At 50.2% G+C, this 16,339-nt stretch overlaps 6 protein-coding genes across 6 annotated transcripts; 4 read left to right on the forward strand and 2 right to left on the reverse strand.

Moving 5' to 3' along the window:
• Window positions 1-1,101: 1,101 nt before the first annotated feature.
• On the forward strand, window positions 1,102-2,270 carry TGAM01_v208297 (hypothetical protein; the record flags this gene model as incomplete). Its single annotated transcript, XM_024550297.1, has 4 exons — window positions 1,102-1,173; window positions 1,236-1,427; window positions 1,486-1,565; window positions 1,625-2,270. 4 exons carry the CDS (start codon window positions 1,102-1,104, stop codon window positions 2,268-2,270), a joined length of 990 nt encoding a protein of 329 aa, XP_024404954.1.
• Window positions 2,271-4,155: 1,885 nt separating this feature from the next.
• TGAM01_v208298 (cell division protease ftsH) lies at window positions 4,156-5,430 on the forward strand (the record flags this gene model as incomplete). The annotated part of the gene is made up of 1 exon (XM_018807943.2): window positions 4,156-5,430. One exon carries the CDS (start codon window positions 4,156-4,158, stop codon window positions 5,428-5,430), a length of 1,275 nt encoding a protein of 424 aa, XP_018658848.2.
• Window positions 5,431-7,413: 1,983 nt separating this feature from the next.
• On the forward strand, window positions 7,414-8,649 carry TGAM01_v208299 (ketoreductase; the record flags this gene model as incomplete). The annotated part of the gene is made up of 3 exons (XM_018807942.1): window positions 7,414-7,435; window positions 7,515-7,535; window positions 7,646-8,649. 3 exons carry the CDS (start codon window positions 7,414-7,416, stop codon window positions 8,647-8,649), a joined length of 1,047 nt encoding a protein of 348 aa, XP_018658847.1.
• Window positions 8,650-9,000: 351 nt separating this feature from the next.
• Window positions 9,001-10,587, reverse strand: TGAM01_v208300 (hypothetical protein; the record flags this gene model as incomplete). The annotated part of the gene is made up of 4 exons (XM_018807941.1): window positions 9,001-9,084; window positions 9,132-10,203; window positions 10,263-10,296; window positions 10,350-10,587. 4 exons carry the CDS (start codon window positions 10,585-10,587, stop codon window positions 9,001-9,003), a joined length of 1,428 nt encoding a protein of 475 aa, XP_018658846.1.
• A 3,279-nt stretch (window positions 10,588-13,866) lies between these two features.
• Window positions 13,867-14,890, forward strand: TGAM01_v208301 (3-oxoacyl-(acyl-carrier protein) reductase; the record flags this gene model as incomplete). Its single annotated transcript, XM_018807940.1, has 3 exons — window positions 13,867-13,951; window positions 14,023-14,353; window positions 14,434-14,890. 3 exons carry the CDS (start codon window positions 13,867-13,869, stop codon window positions 14,888-14,890), a joined length of 873 nt encoding a protein of 290 aa, XP_018658845.1.
• A 117-nt stretch (window positions 14,891-15,007) lies between these two features.
• Window positions 15,008-16,225, reverse strand: TGAM01_v208302 (hypothetical protein; the record flags this gene model as incomplete). Its single annotated transcript, XM_018807939.1, has 2 exons — window positions 15,008-15,989; window positions 16,044-16,225. 2 exons carry the CDS (start codon window positions 16,223-16,225, stop codon window positions 15,008-15,010), a joined length of 1,164 nt encoding a protein of 387 aa, XP_018658844.1.
• Window positions 16,226-16,339: the final 114 nt, after the last annotated feature.

Here is a 16,339-nt window from a genome sequence, read left to right on the forward strand (position 1 = left end):
CACGTTTTTGTCAAAATCGTCCAATGTACTTCTGCACGGTTGTGACCAAGAATGGCTATTTTGCTTAGCTCGGCTTCCCAGAGAGACGACGGCTACCGGTTCTCCCACGATAGCTATTTCGCGCTCGCCGAACCCCTGCCTCGCTCAGTGTATCATATCGGCGATTATATCACAGTTCTATATTTATTTACTTGTCACAAAGAGAGCAACACGCACTTACATGTCACCTATATATATGGCATCGCTTCTTTCTTCACCCGTTCAGCTTGCAACCACCACGGCCCATTCCCAGGACCTGTCTATCATTCAGAAGCTGTGGGAAGAACTCTAGAAGAAAACGAAGAAACAACCCCCACTCCTTCTACTTCTTTTTTCTTCTCTGCTACGTTCTCTCTTCACATTTCCCCTCCCTCCTTTTTACTCAGTCTCTGAGTTTGGCACCTATTACTTTGCCTAAACCTAAAGTGACCACTCTTAGCCTATCATCGCAGCCGACCCGTGTCCAGCACTCCGGAGTGACTTATACTCGACTGGCCTATCGAATTTCTCTCTCCGCTAGCTCACATCACTAAGGTCATTATCAAGGCCAACTATTGCACTCCCCTCTTGACTACCTTCGTTACACAACGCCTCTGCAACTACTTTCATTATCACCCTTTGCTAGTTCCGGAACTTCTCTGCCAGTTCCGCGGGAGCCAGTGGACCAATATCTGCACGGTTCTTCCGACTCGTTCCTGGCCGCCTAATAGGTCACTCAAATCTGGCTGGCACAGTTTAGGATCCGCAATTGTACTGCGTGGAACATACTGGCATCGTGTGCCCCAGATATTTAATCATTTTCGAGCTCCGGCTGAACAAGTTGGCTCCATCCCTGGCTCGTCTAAGAATAGCATACGTACATATATACCTACCTGGTATCCCATTCCACAAACCAATCTTACCTTCTTTTGTCACAATCATTGCATCCATTTATGCCTCTGGGTATTGAATCCAACCTCATCTGCCATCTTTCGTTCCACACAGCCCCAATTGGCTGAATCACTGCCGCCAGAAGCACTCAGACAGACCAAACACACTTCTCTGATACAGTCGTATGTCACAATGATCTCTCAGAGATTATTGTGCGAGCCTGACTTGCGACCATTTCGCTGCAAATGGGAGTCCTGTACCAAGGTAAGAGGAACAACTCACTGCGCGAGCCCAATTGTTTTACCTGGGTACTAATTTACTTGTAGGCCTTCAAGCGAAGATCGGATTTGACGAGACACTATAAAATCCACACGGATGATCGACCACACCCTTGCACGGCGCCTGGCTGTGAAAAGCGGTTTATTCAGCGCAGTGCTCTCGTTGTCCACACCCGGACGCATACCGGCGAGAAGCCGCACGAGTGCCAATACCTTGGCTGCATCAAAAGATTCTCTGATGTATGTTTCATGCAACCACAAGCCATTTGACGGATCCAGAAACTCATAGCAAGATCAGTCTTCGAGCCTTTCCAGGCATCGTCATGTACATGCCAGAAAACGCCCTCGTAGATGTGGGCATATAGAGTGTCCCAAGGGGTAAGTCTCTTCTCTCTCATCTTACTCTTAAAAGCGGATGCATAGCTGACTCCATTTAGCCTCTGCCGTAGGAAATTCTTGGTCAAGCAAGAAAACCAACTTCAACAGCGTAATTTTTTCCATGCTCCAAGAGGAGAAAGCATCTCTGATTCAGAGTCAAGCCGGTCGCCATCTACAACTGCTCAGCCAGATACACCCAAGCCTCTCCAGGACAATTCGATTCCACAAGTCTCGATATTCCAGGGAAGGGCAACTGCATACTCGCCGTCTGTGGATCCGATGGATGAGCAAGAATATGGCTATGACATGGACAAGTTGTTCGACAACAATGGATTATTGACTGCTGAATATCATTGCTTGACTGAGCAAGTGCGCCAACCTACGATTAACATGACGGGCTCATCTCTAAGCTTCGCCAGCACTTCAAATAGGGGAGCGACAACCCTACAAGGAAATCCACTATTCCATTTTGTCATGCCGCCATATGATGAAATAAGCCATGACTATCCTCTGTTAAACAATTTTAACACATCTTCAATGGAGCAACTTGAACGAGCAATGGTATATCCTCAACAGGCACAACAGTCGCAACATCAAATGTCAATCGCAGCACATCAGATTTCAAATCATACAATAGAAGATTATACTTCGCCTGCGCTAATCAAGTCCGAGCCGTGGTTTGGATTCGAAACTCTTTTCATCTGAGCGGTTTGTCGCCTTCTGGGACTGTACACAGTCTCAAGCTACTTGAACAAAAAAATAAGTAGAAAAAGACCCCCCAAAAAGAAAAAAAAAAATGGGCAACTTTCGGAAACATTAGGAGTCCAGAGGGAATGGCATGAATGTGTATGTTTTCATTGGGCCTCTCAAACGGCACCCTGTACAATCACAAACTTCAATGTTCTACTAGGCGGTAGCAGCCCTGTTACAAGAACATGTATATATACGCACGTATTGGTAATTCTATTCGAGGGGATCTTATGTATGAGTTATAGCTTTATATGAACGAAATGAAACTTATCTGTATTTGATTTCACCTCCCAGCGTGCTTTCCATCAAGTCATTCATTTCGCAGCTGTCAAATACAGAACCATAATAAAGCGCCAGATCAATGCTGGAGCTAAGAATTTCCTAAAACAGAACGACAAGTCGGCTTTCTATGAGCTTCTGTCATGTGACACGTCACAAGGTCCCTTGAGGGCGCTGACTAAGGCGCGGTGAAGGCTCGGAAAAGCTGGTCAACCGATCGTCGCCGAGTGCGCTGGGGCCGATTGAGTGGCAAGTTCTCTTCCATTCTCAAACGCGAGTCCAGGCGGCACGATGAGGACTTGGGGGTAGATTCTTGTATCCGAAAATCCCTTCATCCACGATCAACTACCACGTCCCCTTTCTCAACGATTGGAAAGGGCCACTATTTCAGCCTCAGTCTCCTTCGGCTTTGCTGGAGTAGGCGGGCCTCTCGATAGCGCCAGGTCCCGGCCGGACAGGCTGCTACACCACGTCATACGATAGGACGGCATTGGCTGTCACTTGTCTCTCTGTCTCTAGGTTTCTTTCATCCTGACTATCGCTGGGCTTGACATTCACCATTCAACTCTCGCCTTGATATAGGCGACGTCATTCGTGACGATGGCGTTCCACGGTGGTCTGCTGCCTGTAAGTACTTGCCCTCTCGCCTCTCGCCTCTCGCCATCCATCCCGAACTGAGCGCCCCTGAACTCCGAAATCCGAAGCCAGATGCTGACAGATCGATGAACAGTCAATGGCAGCAGCCGCAGCGGACACTTTGCCTTCGATAACCAGCACTCTCGCGAGGCCCTGGCGACCTTCGGCCGTGCCCCGCCAGCAAATCGATGCGACTGGTACAGCCGAGACTGCGCGATCAGAGTCCTCTGCTGAGAAGGTGGGAATAACCTCTTGCGAATCGTCTGTACGCACTCATAGATCTAACTTTGATTATGTACGTATCTAGTCGACGCGGATCCAGTTGCCCGACTTCCTCCAACAAGCACCTGCGTCCGTTCTTAAGGCTGCCACACCCAGCGTGATGGCGCCAACCGACATTCGCGCATCCGTCTCTGGACTGGGTCGGGTTGGTTTGCTCGCAGCGAATCCAATCCTTCGACGACCCTTCTTCCAGCCCATCAACACCGTCTCGCCTCCTCTGGTCAATCTGTTCATGCGATCTGCCCCCGCCGTCTCGACCCCGCTACGCGCAATGTCCACGACCCGGGTTCTCTCCGGAACACTCGGTATGCAGCACAGAGGCTTTGGAACAGCAAATGGAATTTCTCGCAGTCAATTGGCTTCTGTCGAAGAATCAGCAAACAGGAACCCCGGAAACGCAAATCTTCAAAACGCCTTCTACCAGCTTCTTCTGAGAGCAAACATGCCCGGCATCTTGGTGGAAAGATATCAAACTGGCCGTTTTGCGACGAATGCAGGCACTGACGACGCTTATAAAAGGGCACTGGCTGCTCTTAACAGCGGTACGAGCACCGTGGCTACGGCTACAGCGTCACCTGGGTTTGCACGTGGACAATGGGCAGGAAACGAACAGGCCATCGCCAATGCCGCTCTCAGTGGCTCAATGGGCGTCAAGGGAGAGCCTATCCATGTTGTCGTCCAAGAATCTACTCGGTCGCTTGTCTTTCGCTGGGTCAAGTTTTTCGCTACCTTCATCGTATTCACCTATCTGTGCTTTGCAGCCGTGACAATCCTGATTGAGACGCTGAGCACCTTTAGACGTGGCCCTGGTGCCAAGGCCGACTCTGAGGTCAAGGCTGAAAAACAGACAACTCGATTTGACGATGTCCACGGATGCGACGAGGCCAAAGAAGAGCTACAGGAGGTTGTCGAATTCCTCCGCAACCCCGAAAGTTTCTCCGACCTCGGTGCTAAGCTGCCCAAAGGTGTTTTGCTGGTTGGTCCCCCCGGTACTGGAAAGACGCTTCTCGCTCGTGCTGTTGCCGGAGAAGCTGGCGTTCCTTTCTTTTACATGTCCGGCAGTGAATTTGATGAAATCTTTGTCGGTGTTGGAGCCAAACGCGTTCGGGAACTGTTTGCTGCGGCCAAGGCCAAGTCTCCTGCTATCATCTTCATTGACGAACTGGATGCGATTGGCGGAAAGCGTAACCCAAGGGATCAAGCTCATTCCAAGCAGACCTTGAATCAATTGCTCACAGAACTTGATGGATTCGACACGGATACAAAGATTATCATCATGGCAGCTACCAACTTGCCCAAGCTTCTTGACAAGGCTCTTACTCGACCTGGAAGATTCGATCGACACATCAACGTGGATTTGCCGGACGTTCGCGGCCGCATCGCCATTTTGAAGCACCATGCCAAGAAGATTAGGCTGTCACCCGACGTGGACCTTGAAGCCATTGCTGCACGCGCTCCTGGACAATCTGGTGCTGATCTTGAGAACATGCTCAACGTCGCGGCGCTACGCGCTAGCAGGGCAAAGGCTCGCGAGATTTCTAAGAACGACATTGACTGGGCATTTGACCGGATCACCATGGGGGCAGAGAGAAAGTCAATGGTTGTGACGGAGAAAGAAAAGGAAATGACGGCATACCACGAGGCCGGCCACGCTCTTGTCCAACTATTCGAAAAGGAAAGCTCCAACAGACTCTACAAGGTTACGATTCTTCCCAAGGGTCCGTCCCTAGGCCATACTGCCCATGTTCCCGCCATGGATAAGTACTCTTACACTGCGGCCGAATACATGTCCAACATCCGCGTGCTCCTCGGAGGCAAGATGGCAGAAGAAATGCGATACGGTGATGACAAAGTCACTTCAGGTGTTTCCAACGTAAGCTTAGCTTTTCCCTACTGCCTTGACAAATATGCGTGCTAATCACTGCGATAGGATCTGGAGAGGGCTACTGATTTGAGTTTCATGATGGTCACAAACTTTGGCATGTCCAGCGCTCTGGGGCCTGTTGAATATGGCAGACGATATGAGAATCTCAGCTCCGAGACCAAGGCTTTGATTGAAGGCGAAGTCCAAAGGTCGCTCAGGAAATCATACGAAGATGTGAGAAAGCTATTGACGGAGAAGCGAAAAGAGCTTGATCTGCTGGCGCAGGCACTTGTTCAGTACGAAACGCTGGACAAAGATGAAGTAGAGAAGGTGATCCGAGGAGAGAAGCTACCTGACCGAACAATTGTGCCCAAGGGGCCCCTGACTCTACCAATTCCTGACGACATACCTCGGCCTCCTGGCCTGGGTGTTCCTCAACCTCACCCACCCATTACACCAGCTCCTCCAGCTTCTGCCAAGTCATCTGCTACATAAGAAGTAAGGTGGCATTGATGATGCCAAAGTGAAGATTATGGCCGGGTTGTGGAGGCATCATTTGGCATAGCGGAGCACAATATGGTATGCGATGAAGTGATAGATATCGAGCTGGGAAAGTGGGAAAACCACACTCCTTGTGTTATGTACATGGAGCTCTTCATTTCGCAGTGGCCAAAGGGATTTTGGCTATCGAGCAAGCCGAAGCGATTTATTACGTTTAATTTTTTTTTATTTCCTCAATCGGAATAATTTTCCTCCTTGGAATTACTGAAAAAGCAGATCAAAGCAGAACCGGTCCCAGCGGCTTGGGTGGCTTTGTACCCGTCTATTTCCTACCATGGTATGTGTTTGGAGGGAAGAAAAGAGCTACGTCTAACCGGGAAACGTATGGCTAAAGAGAGAGAGTGTGTGTTGAGCAGCGAGGCGTGGCCTGAAATGAACACATTTAAACCAAAAATTGGCTCTTGGAGGGTGGAGGAGGGTATTTCTTGATGACGAAATGCTACTGTATTGTATTACAAAAATCCTATCTTGTACATTTGATCACCGCCGGGCTTTCTATATACCTCGGAAAACGATGTTTCTCTTTTCAATCTATTCCATCTGTGAAGCATGCAGCTTGAAGCTTGAAGCCCAGTGAGGGCACGCACGTAGATGAAAAATCGATGAAAAATTGATGAGATTTGGATTTCACAAGATTGTACCTGCATAAGGCAATCCTTTCATCTATTACTATTTACTTGCATATAGGTACGGAGCATTGCCGCCGGGGATAAGGACGTTCTTAATCTTGGTTAAAGGATAATCCTGGTTAAAGGTGAGATCGCTCTACTCCTTCAAGATGCGTCCGAAGCGTTACTTTTACTGCTCCATACTATTATTGATACCAAGCAATAGTAACCATTCATCTTTGTCACTTTTATTCCAGCCCCGACGCCCGGATAGATGCCGGATATAATTTTTCTGCCTAGTCCACGGGATTATGTGAACTTTTGGCCCTCCATCCTACGGAGCACCGTCGCACCCAAAGTGGCTCCCCAGCCCGCACGGCTCGGAGACGCTGCTGGGGATCCTGGCCTGTGCAGCTTTCTCTTATACGCTTTTGGGTTGTAGATTCAGTCGGAGGTGGTGCTTGTTGGCCGCCTGTGTGTGTGACTACGTAAAGTCGGAAATATGTGTAGCTCTGAGACCTCGTTGGTTGGAAGTCTTTCCACCCCGCGATGATGCGACATGACGAGACTTGACGCGAAACTGTTTGACAAAACAATTGAAAGATGTGATTTGAAATCAGGAGTGTTTGTTTCTAACAATTCCGATAGATGTTGGAGCGGTAGAGGGAAATGTTGGTGGCTTTTTGTTTTATACCGGGCGTTTCTTCCCCGCTGGGGTTTTTATAAGTGCGAAGCATGCCTTTTTGATGAAGATTCTTTGATATATATATTCGACGACTTCTCAACAATTTTTTCGCGCTCTCCATCTTCTGAAAAAGTCTCAACTATACAGACACTGAATTCTAATTAAGAAAAAGGCATATCCAAAATGACCAAGGTTCTTCTCACAGGTATGTAGTTGCTGCGTATCCCTTATAATCCGTGCGAGTGTGAGTGTATAAGCGCAACTTTGCTAACACGTGAAGACAGGTGGTTCTGGCTTCATCGCCGGTATGTTTATTCCGTTGATACAATTTTCTTCAAACTATCTCAGTCCCAAACACCCTTAGTTTAGAATGAATCAGAAGAAGAGGGAGAACTGACAGATTCATCAAAAACAGCCCACATCCTCGAACAACTCCTCGCCAAAAACTACACAGTCATCACCACCGTCCGCACAAAGAGCAAAGCCGATCTCATCAAGGAAGCCCACGCAGACCTCGTCAAGAGCGGCCGCCTGTCCGTCGCCATCGTCCCGGACATTGCCGTCCTCAGCGCCTTTGACGACCTCGTCGCCAAGATCGCCTCGGGCCCCGACGGCGATCTCGAGTACGTGGTTCACACGGCCAGCCCCCTCTTCTTCACCTTCACAGACGCCCAAAAGGAAATCATCACGCCTGCGCTCAACGGCACGCGGGGCATCCTCGAGGCCGTCAAGCGGTCTGCGCCAAAGGTCAAGCGCGTCGTCATCACATCCTCCTTTGCGGCCATCCTGTCCGAGGACGACTTCACGAATCCCAATGCCACCTTTTCAGAGTCCTCTTGGAACCCAGACACGGTCAAGGACGCCAACCGCTCCATCGCCACCGGCTACCACGTCTCCAAGGTCGAGTCCGAGCGCCTGGCATGGGACTTTATCAAGAACGAGAAGCCAAACTTCGACCTCGTCACGGTCAACCCGCCGCTGGTCCTCGGCCCCGTGGCGCACAGCCTCGCGTCCGTCGACGCCATCAACGCCTCCAACGAGCGCATCGCAGACCTGCTGCGCGGCAAGTGGAAGGCCGAGATCCCCGAGACGGGGGCCGTCGACCTGTACATTGACGTGCGCGACACCGCCAAGGCGCACATCAAGGCCCTGGAGCTGCCCGAGGCGAGCGGCCACCGCCTGTTCCCCGTGGCGAGCAGGACGTCTAACCACGAGATTGCAAAGATCATCCGTGACAACTTCCCTGAGTTTGCGGAGCGGCTGCCTGGCCCGGAGGTCAAGGGCGGCGAGCACGTTGATGAGAACAAGGCGTATAAGTGGAACTGCGACGAGACCAACAAGCTGCTCAAGATTGACTGGATCCCTATCGAGCAGAGCATGATTGACACTGTCAACTCATTGAAGGACAAGGGTATTTAGATTTTACAAACGTGGGAAAAAAAAAAGACACAAGCTAGGACATGGAGCATTATGGTTAAGCTATAAATCGAAAGGGTTATATCTGTCTATCTCAAAGCTCGCTGTATAAGTCGACTTACCTGTTTCATTAGTCCTTCTCCTAAATCCACCCAACGTATATCTCTATGCTTATGTTTTCATGGATGATCTTTGCAATCTCGTGGTTAGACATCCTGTTCGCCACGGGGAAAAGTGGGTGACCGCTCGCCTCGGACAGCTCCACGGCTTTGATAGATCGTACATGTTTTTCTCCTTTTCCCCTAACACATCCTAGCTTCCGAGTAGATACACGCCACTTTATCTAGACGCACCTCATTCAACAACGGGCTCCTCACATGCCTCACCCTTCTCGGTGACTTCAAAGGCACCTCCATCGATCCCCTCGAGCCACTTTGGCTATTTCCTCCTTGCGGCCTCTGAAAGTCTCCATTTCCTTCACTTACACCAATAGATGATTCTGATATAGACTCGATGCTCGGCGAACCTCTTCGGGCCAGGCCGGTGGGTGACAGAGGCGGCTTCCAGGGACTAGCTCGGCCATCCAGAGGGAGACTGGGAAGCGCCCGAGTAGGAGGCGGCCCAGGGCTTGCCAAACGGCCAACGGTTGGCGATACTTCATATACACGCGACGGCAGCCTTGGAGATTCGGCAGCCGTGACACTAGTATAATTATTTGGTGCCGAGCTTGTGGATGCATTCGACGTGGCCCTGGCTGTGCTAACATGACTGAAGACGCTGGAAATGCTGGATTCTGACGGAGTGTCGTCCCTACGCGGTCTGGTCGGAGAAGTAGTAAGTGAAATCGTTGTCGTTGCCGTTATGCCCCGGCGCTCGCCTTCTCCGGGGCTTCTTCTCACTCTGGACACCGAGAGAGGCGAAAGCGGCGTCAACGGCATTCCGGCCTTATCCCGTACGGATACGTCTTGATATTGACGATGCTGATTGGTACGACCAAGGCTCAATGCGCGCGGAAGCAAGAAACGGCGCTCTTGAAGTCGTGCAGGCGGCGTCAATGGGGCCTTTGGCGGTGCGGTATGCGAGCTCGATGGCGAAATGAGCGGCGAGGCGGGAGGGCTGCTGGATTTCATAGGACGACTGATGCGTTTTTTGTTGCGGAAGCGTATGTTCATTCTCAGGTGCCACAGGATGAAGCCAATAATGACAAGAACCCCAACCATGACGGATATTCCGATGGTGACTTTCGTGGTGGAGGATACTTGGTTTGCGACGGTTGACCTCTGCTGATGCTGGTACTTTGAGCTCTCTGTTGGGGTAGCCAAATGAGTGGCAGAGAGGTCTGAAGCGGTCAAATCGGGTACTGCAGAAGGAATACCAGAGAAGCGGTCTTTAATTGTGACCGTATGGAACCCTTCTTTGACGGATTCTGACGGAGTTGCAGCTGGGAAAGCAACGGCTGGTGCAGTGAAAAGTTTCTCTGGTCGATGAATGTGTTCCTGTTCGTCATCTGAGACGGCGTGATCCTGATCTGGCGGTGCCAATTTGAACAGTTCATCGCTACAATCCACGTTAGCAATCGTGTATTTACCACATACATCAAAAGAACTGTACAATACCTTTCACAAACGCTGATAAGTCGACTGATGATGACTAACACAAGAGTTAAATTGATAAAAAGCATTCCTTTCACGTATTCAACGCACATTGTTGATCAGCGTCGTCCTTGCCGTTGATCTTGCATGGTTGTGAGCCGCAATAATAAGGAATATGAAAATCATCTCTTCCGCCTCCGTGTTCATCTGGGAGCGTCTGACATATTATTGTCTTGAGCATCCTGTCGCTGGATGCCAGCACAGTCAAAAACTGAGCTCGGCATTCCGCAGAACAACCAAATACATCTTGAGCGACATGAGAGTCGTCAATGTGAACAGTTTTGTCCATGATGTTTTCGTCTTCAAACCTCTTGAGTGCTTATCTATCTGAATGTCATAGAAGTTGATACTGTCGTCGAGTCGTAAAATTAATTACTGACTAATAAGCAAATTATAAAGAGAAGTCATGAGTCGATATCGTATAAAAGCCAAATGCCGTATATTGTATAGGAAGAAATACAATATTATATCAGTCAGCTCGTAAAGCCAAAAGCATGAATTGCAAAAGTATCAAGGCGATACATGACCTCGAGAGGCTCTGCGCCTACTATATATCCTGGACAAGTCCAAACTCGGTACGAGAAGGAAACACAAGTGCTAAGATGGTCCATGGTCTTTTTGGCAAGGGATACAGAGGAGTTCAAACCGGAAATGGACGAGCACCGGACGGGATCATATGCAGGTGGGTCTCACACGGCTCTGCGGCGTACCGCTCCCGAAGAGGCGGCCTCGTATGAGCTTTGGACTGGAGGCGAAGCTGCGTAGGTATTATTGCGGTTTAAGGGCCTAATAGTGCTCATGGGCTTCGGGGCCCATCGGATACGGCAACAGCGCTAATGCTGGAGTGGAAGCCATGCAGATACCATATTGGATGGCCTTGTTGGAGGGGAGTGCAGCCTAGGGGCCCACAAGCTGGCCAAGTTGTAGATTATTCGATATCAGCTCGCTTCCAGGAATTTGTGTATCGTGTGGAACCATCTCGTAGGGAAAAAAGGACCCCGGTAACGGATTATTGCTTCCTAGTGGCTTTCTCGACCCCTGTTGTCTCATGGCTTCCTCGTGGAAGATCGGAACCTACATGGAAGAAACAGAGATTCGAAGGCACAAACAGCCCTATGGCCAGTAACCCCCCTATTCTTCTGATTGTTCATAAAACGAATCGCTTAGCAATGTCAGCGTGATAGTCTTAGAGCAAACACACTAGACTATTTTGCTCTGTGAAAAGCCTGTGCGTCTTCCCTTTTCGAAAGATTAGCCGCTTTAGTTTGTTCTAGAGCTGAAGTTTTCATGTACCAATGCTGCCCAATAGCCTGGCAGCAAGCTTGTACGACATCAATCTAGTTGAGCTCGAGTTTGTCCTGCAGTTGCCGACGCTGCTTCACAAATCAGGCGACGCCTGGCAGAGGTGGTTTCTCAAACCAGCCAGCAGCATTCTCTCATTCGCCGCAAAATGGTGTATGAGAGAGTCATTATAAAGGAATCCGATGTTGTTCGGTGCAATGTTGGACTTTTCTGCCCCTCTCTCAGAACTTGCAATTGCAATTTATCCTGGCCTCAGCAAAAAGAAAAATCGAGCAACATCTATTCCTCTTCCTCTTGATCAAGAGATGAAATTCGTCGGTGGTAGGAAGTAGGACGAGATTAGTCACGCATCTCGTAATGCCCCAAGTTCAAGTGAGATGATTATTTGCGATAAGCAGGTATTGGTTCAGGAATAGGCGAAGCCTAGCAAACAAGAACCAACATTGCACGCTCGCTTCCAATCTCGCCACAGTCACTAATGAATAGCATGACAAGTGTTGTTCCATATGCGGCTACACCCTGGCAGCAGGATAGAAGCCACTTGGCTCGGACATAATGCAAATAGAATGCTGCCAAGGCCGCAATGAGGGTAATGGCAGAGAAGAAAAGAGTCAAGGTATCACCGACCATCAGGAAAGAAAGATAGCGAGGAACGGTGAAACCAACCCGTGTGCAGAACGACCACCATAACCCATTTTCGTCATCAAGAAATCTATTTTATCCAGCACCACTGAGAGCAAATGGAGGGAGAGACGCAGAGTCGATCGTGTAGGAGTATAGCCGCCCAAGCGGCTGAGATAGCGTCATGGGGGTCTCGAAACTTGCACGATGGTGCAAACAAGCTGAATGAAAAGACTCTCAGCTAGCCACGACAGCTTTCGTATTCGCTCAGCTGGCACTCATTACTCTCCAGTAACTGAAAGTAGAACTTTCGAGGTTGCAGCTAAGAAAAGCTTTATTCGTTGTACCATAGCGACTAAAACGGAAGAGGAAGAGAAGGAGAGAAGAAGAGATGTGACGTCTTCGGTAGCGATTTTTCCCTAGCTCATGCTGTCGGGGCCCGAGTCAAATACGTCTTCATCAAAAGGGCTGTCTATACATGGGCGTAGATGTACCCTGGAAGAGCTGGCGTTCTCATGCTGTGACCCCAATGAACGATGCAGGGCGTCCGTATACAGAGCTTGGCTTACGCGACCAAGTCACAGGCCAATGCATGGAGCCGCCACCGGGGCACACAATCACAATCCTCCAGCGGTGTGACAAAGTATGTGAAAAGGCTTGGGAGCAGATATCGGGCTTCTCAAAGGTGTAGTTGCAGGACGAGCACAACGTTAGCTTGCGCTGTAAACCCTAGCGCAGGCTCAATACGGGATCAGTGTCTGGATGCCCATCCTAGAAGAGTCTGGTCAGCTGAGCTCGTAGGAAATAGATGTGATTGGAAAACGAGCAGCCCTTGCATAAGTGCAGCTGTGTGTGAATCTAATGAGATAGACGGCGCTGGCGTTTGTTATGCACGATTAGGCCCTCGAGGAGCCAATTGGAGGCGCAGCTGGTGGAAGGAAGGCTTATGCTTCTCAGATATGTAGGCACTCTCGTATATGGAGCATTTTTTTTTTCTTTTGGCTCAGTGCATGCGCGTCTAGATAAAGCGTGGAACAAGGCGAATGATGGTGGTTGTAAAGCGTTGCTACAAAGGTTCCTCCTCTGGGTGCCTGAGGCTGATCCATGACTACCTGGTACCTGTACAGAAGATACAGGTCTCGCTTCTGCTACTGTATCCTCATCCAGGCGTCAGATATTCCTATATGCACTTCAGTGCTACTAGTATCTTGGCAGAAACAATACAGATATTTCGAAGCCTCTCTCTCCACTAACATCGCAAGATCTGATCCCCCTGTAGACCGTTTAAACATGCGGGGAGAACCCCATGCTCCACACCGAATCTTCGCTCAGCCAGCCTTAAGTCCTCGGCGCCCCAATGGCTGTGCCTCGGCACTTTGGCGGAGTCTCCTCTGTTCCCCGGAGTTGGATAATGAGCTTAGAGCAGCTTCCATGCAGTTTCGCTGTCAATTGCCGTTTACAAATTTCAATACATCATCTTACACTACCTTCTTTTTGAAACCTCGATTCCGCCCTCATCCATCTATATCTTGAAGATATACTTGCCATATCTTAACATACCCTTAACAACTCTAACGCGCTCAACTGCACTGGCTAAGATCCCACGCAGCCACAACTATCCTGTGCAACCTCTTCTCACTCAACCATGTCCTCTCAGCTCCCTCCCATTGCCAAGGTTGCGGCCGGATCCAGCAAGCCGCGAGCCCAAGACAAAGTCGTCATCATCACCGGTACGTGGCCCCTCGCTGTGTATGACAAGCTCGGTTCTCAGCGCTTTTTCTCACACATCTCTCTATTACAGGCGCCAACTCTGCGCTTGGAATTGGCCGGGCTACAGCTCATCAGTTTGCCGAGAGCGGCGCCCGGGCAATCTACCTTTGCGATTTTGACGCATCAAATCTTGAGGCTCACAAGAAGGAAATCAACCAGCTGTATCCTAATGTCGAGATTCAGACGCGTCAGTTTGATGCCGCGGATGAGGCCAAAGTCAAGGCCGTTGTAGACGACGCAATGGAACGCTACGGCCGCCTGGATGTCTTCTTTGCCAATGCCGGAATTACAGGCCCCAACGTAGTCTTTACTGATATCAGCGCTGAAGATTTTATGAACGTACACAAAGTCAACACTCTGAGGTCTGTTTCTCTCTTATAGAACCACTTCTTTGACATCCACACATCAACGCCTCATTCAGAAACTAACGTTCATTAAACAGCGTTTTCCTCGCAACCAAATATGCCGCCCCGGCAATGAAAAAGACATCTCCGCAGAAACCCAAGCCCAGCGGAAGCATCATCGGCACCGCCTCTGTTGCCGGCCTGCGCTCAAACGCCGGCAGCACCCCCTACTCATCCTCCAAAGCTGCGGTTGTCTCCCTCGCCCAGACAATGTCCTACCAGCTTACGGGCACTGGCGTCCGCATAAATGCCATTTGCCCCGGCATCATTGAGACGGGCATGACTGCACCCGTGTATGAAGCTGCGCGCGCTCGCGGCAATGAGAGAAAGATTGGCCAGCTGAACCCGACGAGGCGGGGTGGACATGCTGACGAGGTTGCCCGCGTAGTGCTGTTCCTGGGCAGTGATGAGTCCAGCTATATAAATGGTCAGGCTTGGGCTGTCGACGGAGGATTAAGTGCAGGACACCCCTTTGTCCCAGGCAAACTGGCCTAGGGTCTGGGCAGAATGCAGTTGGTTACAGAGTACATGTACATTAATTCGAGGTAGGAAATTCTGTATATAATCATCTTGCCATTTTAATATTGATAGCCAGTTGCCGTTTGGAACTGTTCATTGGGTATCATCCCCTCCACCGGCCTCTATAGACGCAGACAGCGCTGAAATGCGCCCTAATATGGCCGCCTTCCACGTCTCGTACTCCGCTCTACGGCTCTCGCTCAAGTAATCATACTTCTCTTGAAACATGGTATCGGCTCGCTGCTGCTGGACTGGCAGCTCACCATCCTCATATTGATTCTCGACCACGCTACCATCATGTTGGATGCCCATATTGATGACGTCTGCGATGCCATCGTACCAATCGGCCTCAAGCCAGCCGTTTTCGCGAACTCTTGACACCGCAGCATCAAAGTCATCGTCGGTAATATCGGCCCAGCCTTCCCAAAGGGCATCCGGCTCTATTCCTTTTACTGTGACGTCCTGGCGCGCTCGGCTCAGCTGCCCAATAATTTCGGTGCGGGTAGGGACGTAGTTTTCAGGCTGAATAGCTTGATCTTGATCGATATCCCTAATTCGCGTGGCGACAAAGAAAATCACAGCTGCGCATAACGCAGTCGCGTGCTCCAATGCCCACTTATCCTTTGTTTTTCGCCCTCCAGGGAGTAAAATCGACTCCATGCCCGCCAGCATTGACGGCGCCAGTTTCTTGTGTCCAGGCTCAACGCATAAATGACGAATGACGGGCTGAATCCAGGGGTATATATCCGACTCCCTGACACTTGCGTGCGCTTTTCGATCTGACTTTAATGCGGTTTTCGTATCTGAGCCGGATCTCTTTCGGAATTGGGCCAGACTGCTGTCCTTGCTGGGCTCGGGCCTTGAAGGGAGAGGTCGTGATTGTGAGGATGCCGGCGATTCGCCAGCATTTCGTTGTCTAGAGCTTGCTGTCCTCGTTCTACGCCCGCTCGCTGATGTGTTGGGGAGGATATTGTCAAGATGCGCATACAAACGCTTGTATACTCGGGGTGGGACCGGTGGGCGCGGCTCAATTGTCGGGAGATCTAGTGTAATCTTGAGTCTATCGCGATTGCAGCTGGTTAGCAGCCAGTAAATTCACAAGTGGCCCCGCGGATGCTATAGTCAATACCGGTTGCAGGCAATGTGGGCACAGGCATAGAGACGGGCAATCTCCTCGTCCGCCTTCAGCGTGCTGGCTAGATGTCGAGATTGGGCCAGCAGGGAGCCAGCGGACTCGACCAGGGTTGGTGGGAGATCGGAGCCATACGTTGGCATCAACGACACAAGAGCGAGCTCGACTTGCTTGCTCATTGTGATTGCCCCGACGCTGGTGGTAATTACGAGTTGATGCGCAATACAATCCTGAAAGGCTGGTTTTGGAATAAGCGGCTGGCTCTCTTACTCGATATTAGCTTGGATCTAGAA

The sequence above is a fragment of the Trichoderma gamsii genome (assembly GCF_001481775.2).
Source record: "Trichoderma gamsii strain T6085 chromosome Unknown Scaffold_34.2, whole genome shotgun sequence".
Lineage (NCBI taxonomy): Eukaryota > Fungi > Ascomycota > Sordariomycetes > Hypocreales > Hypocreaceae > Trichoderma > Trichoderma gamsii.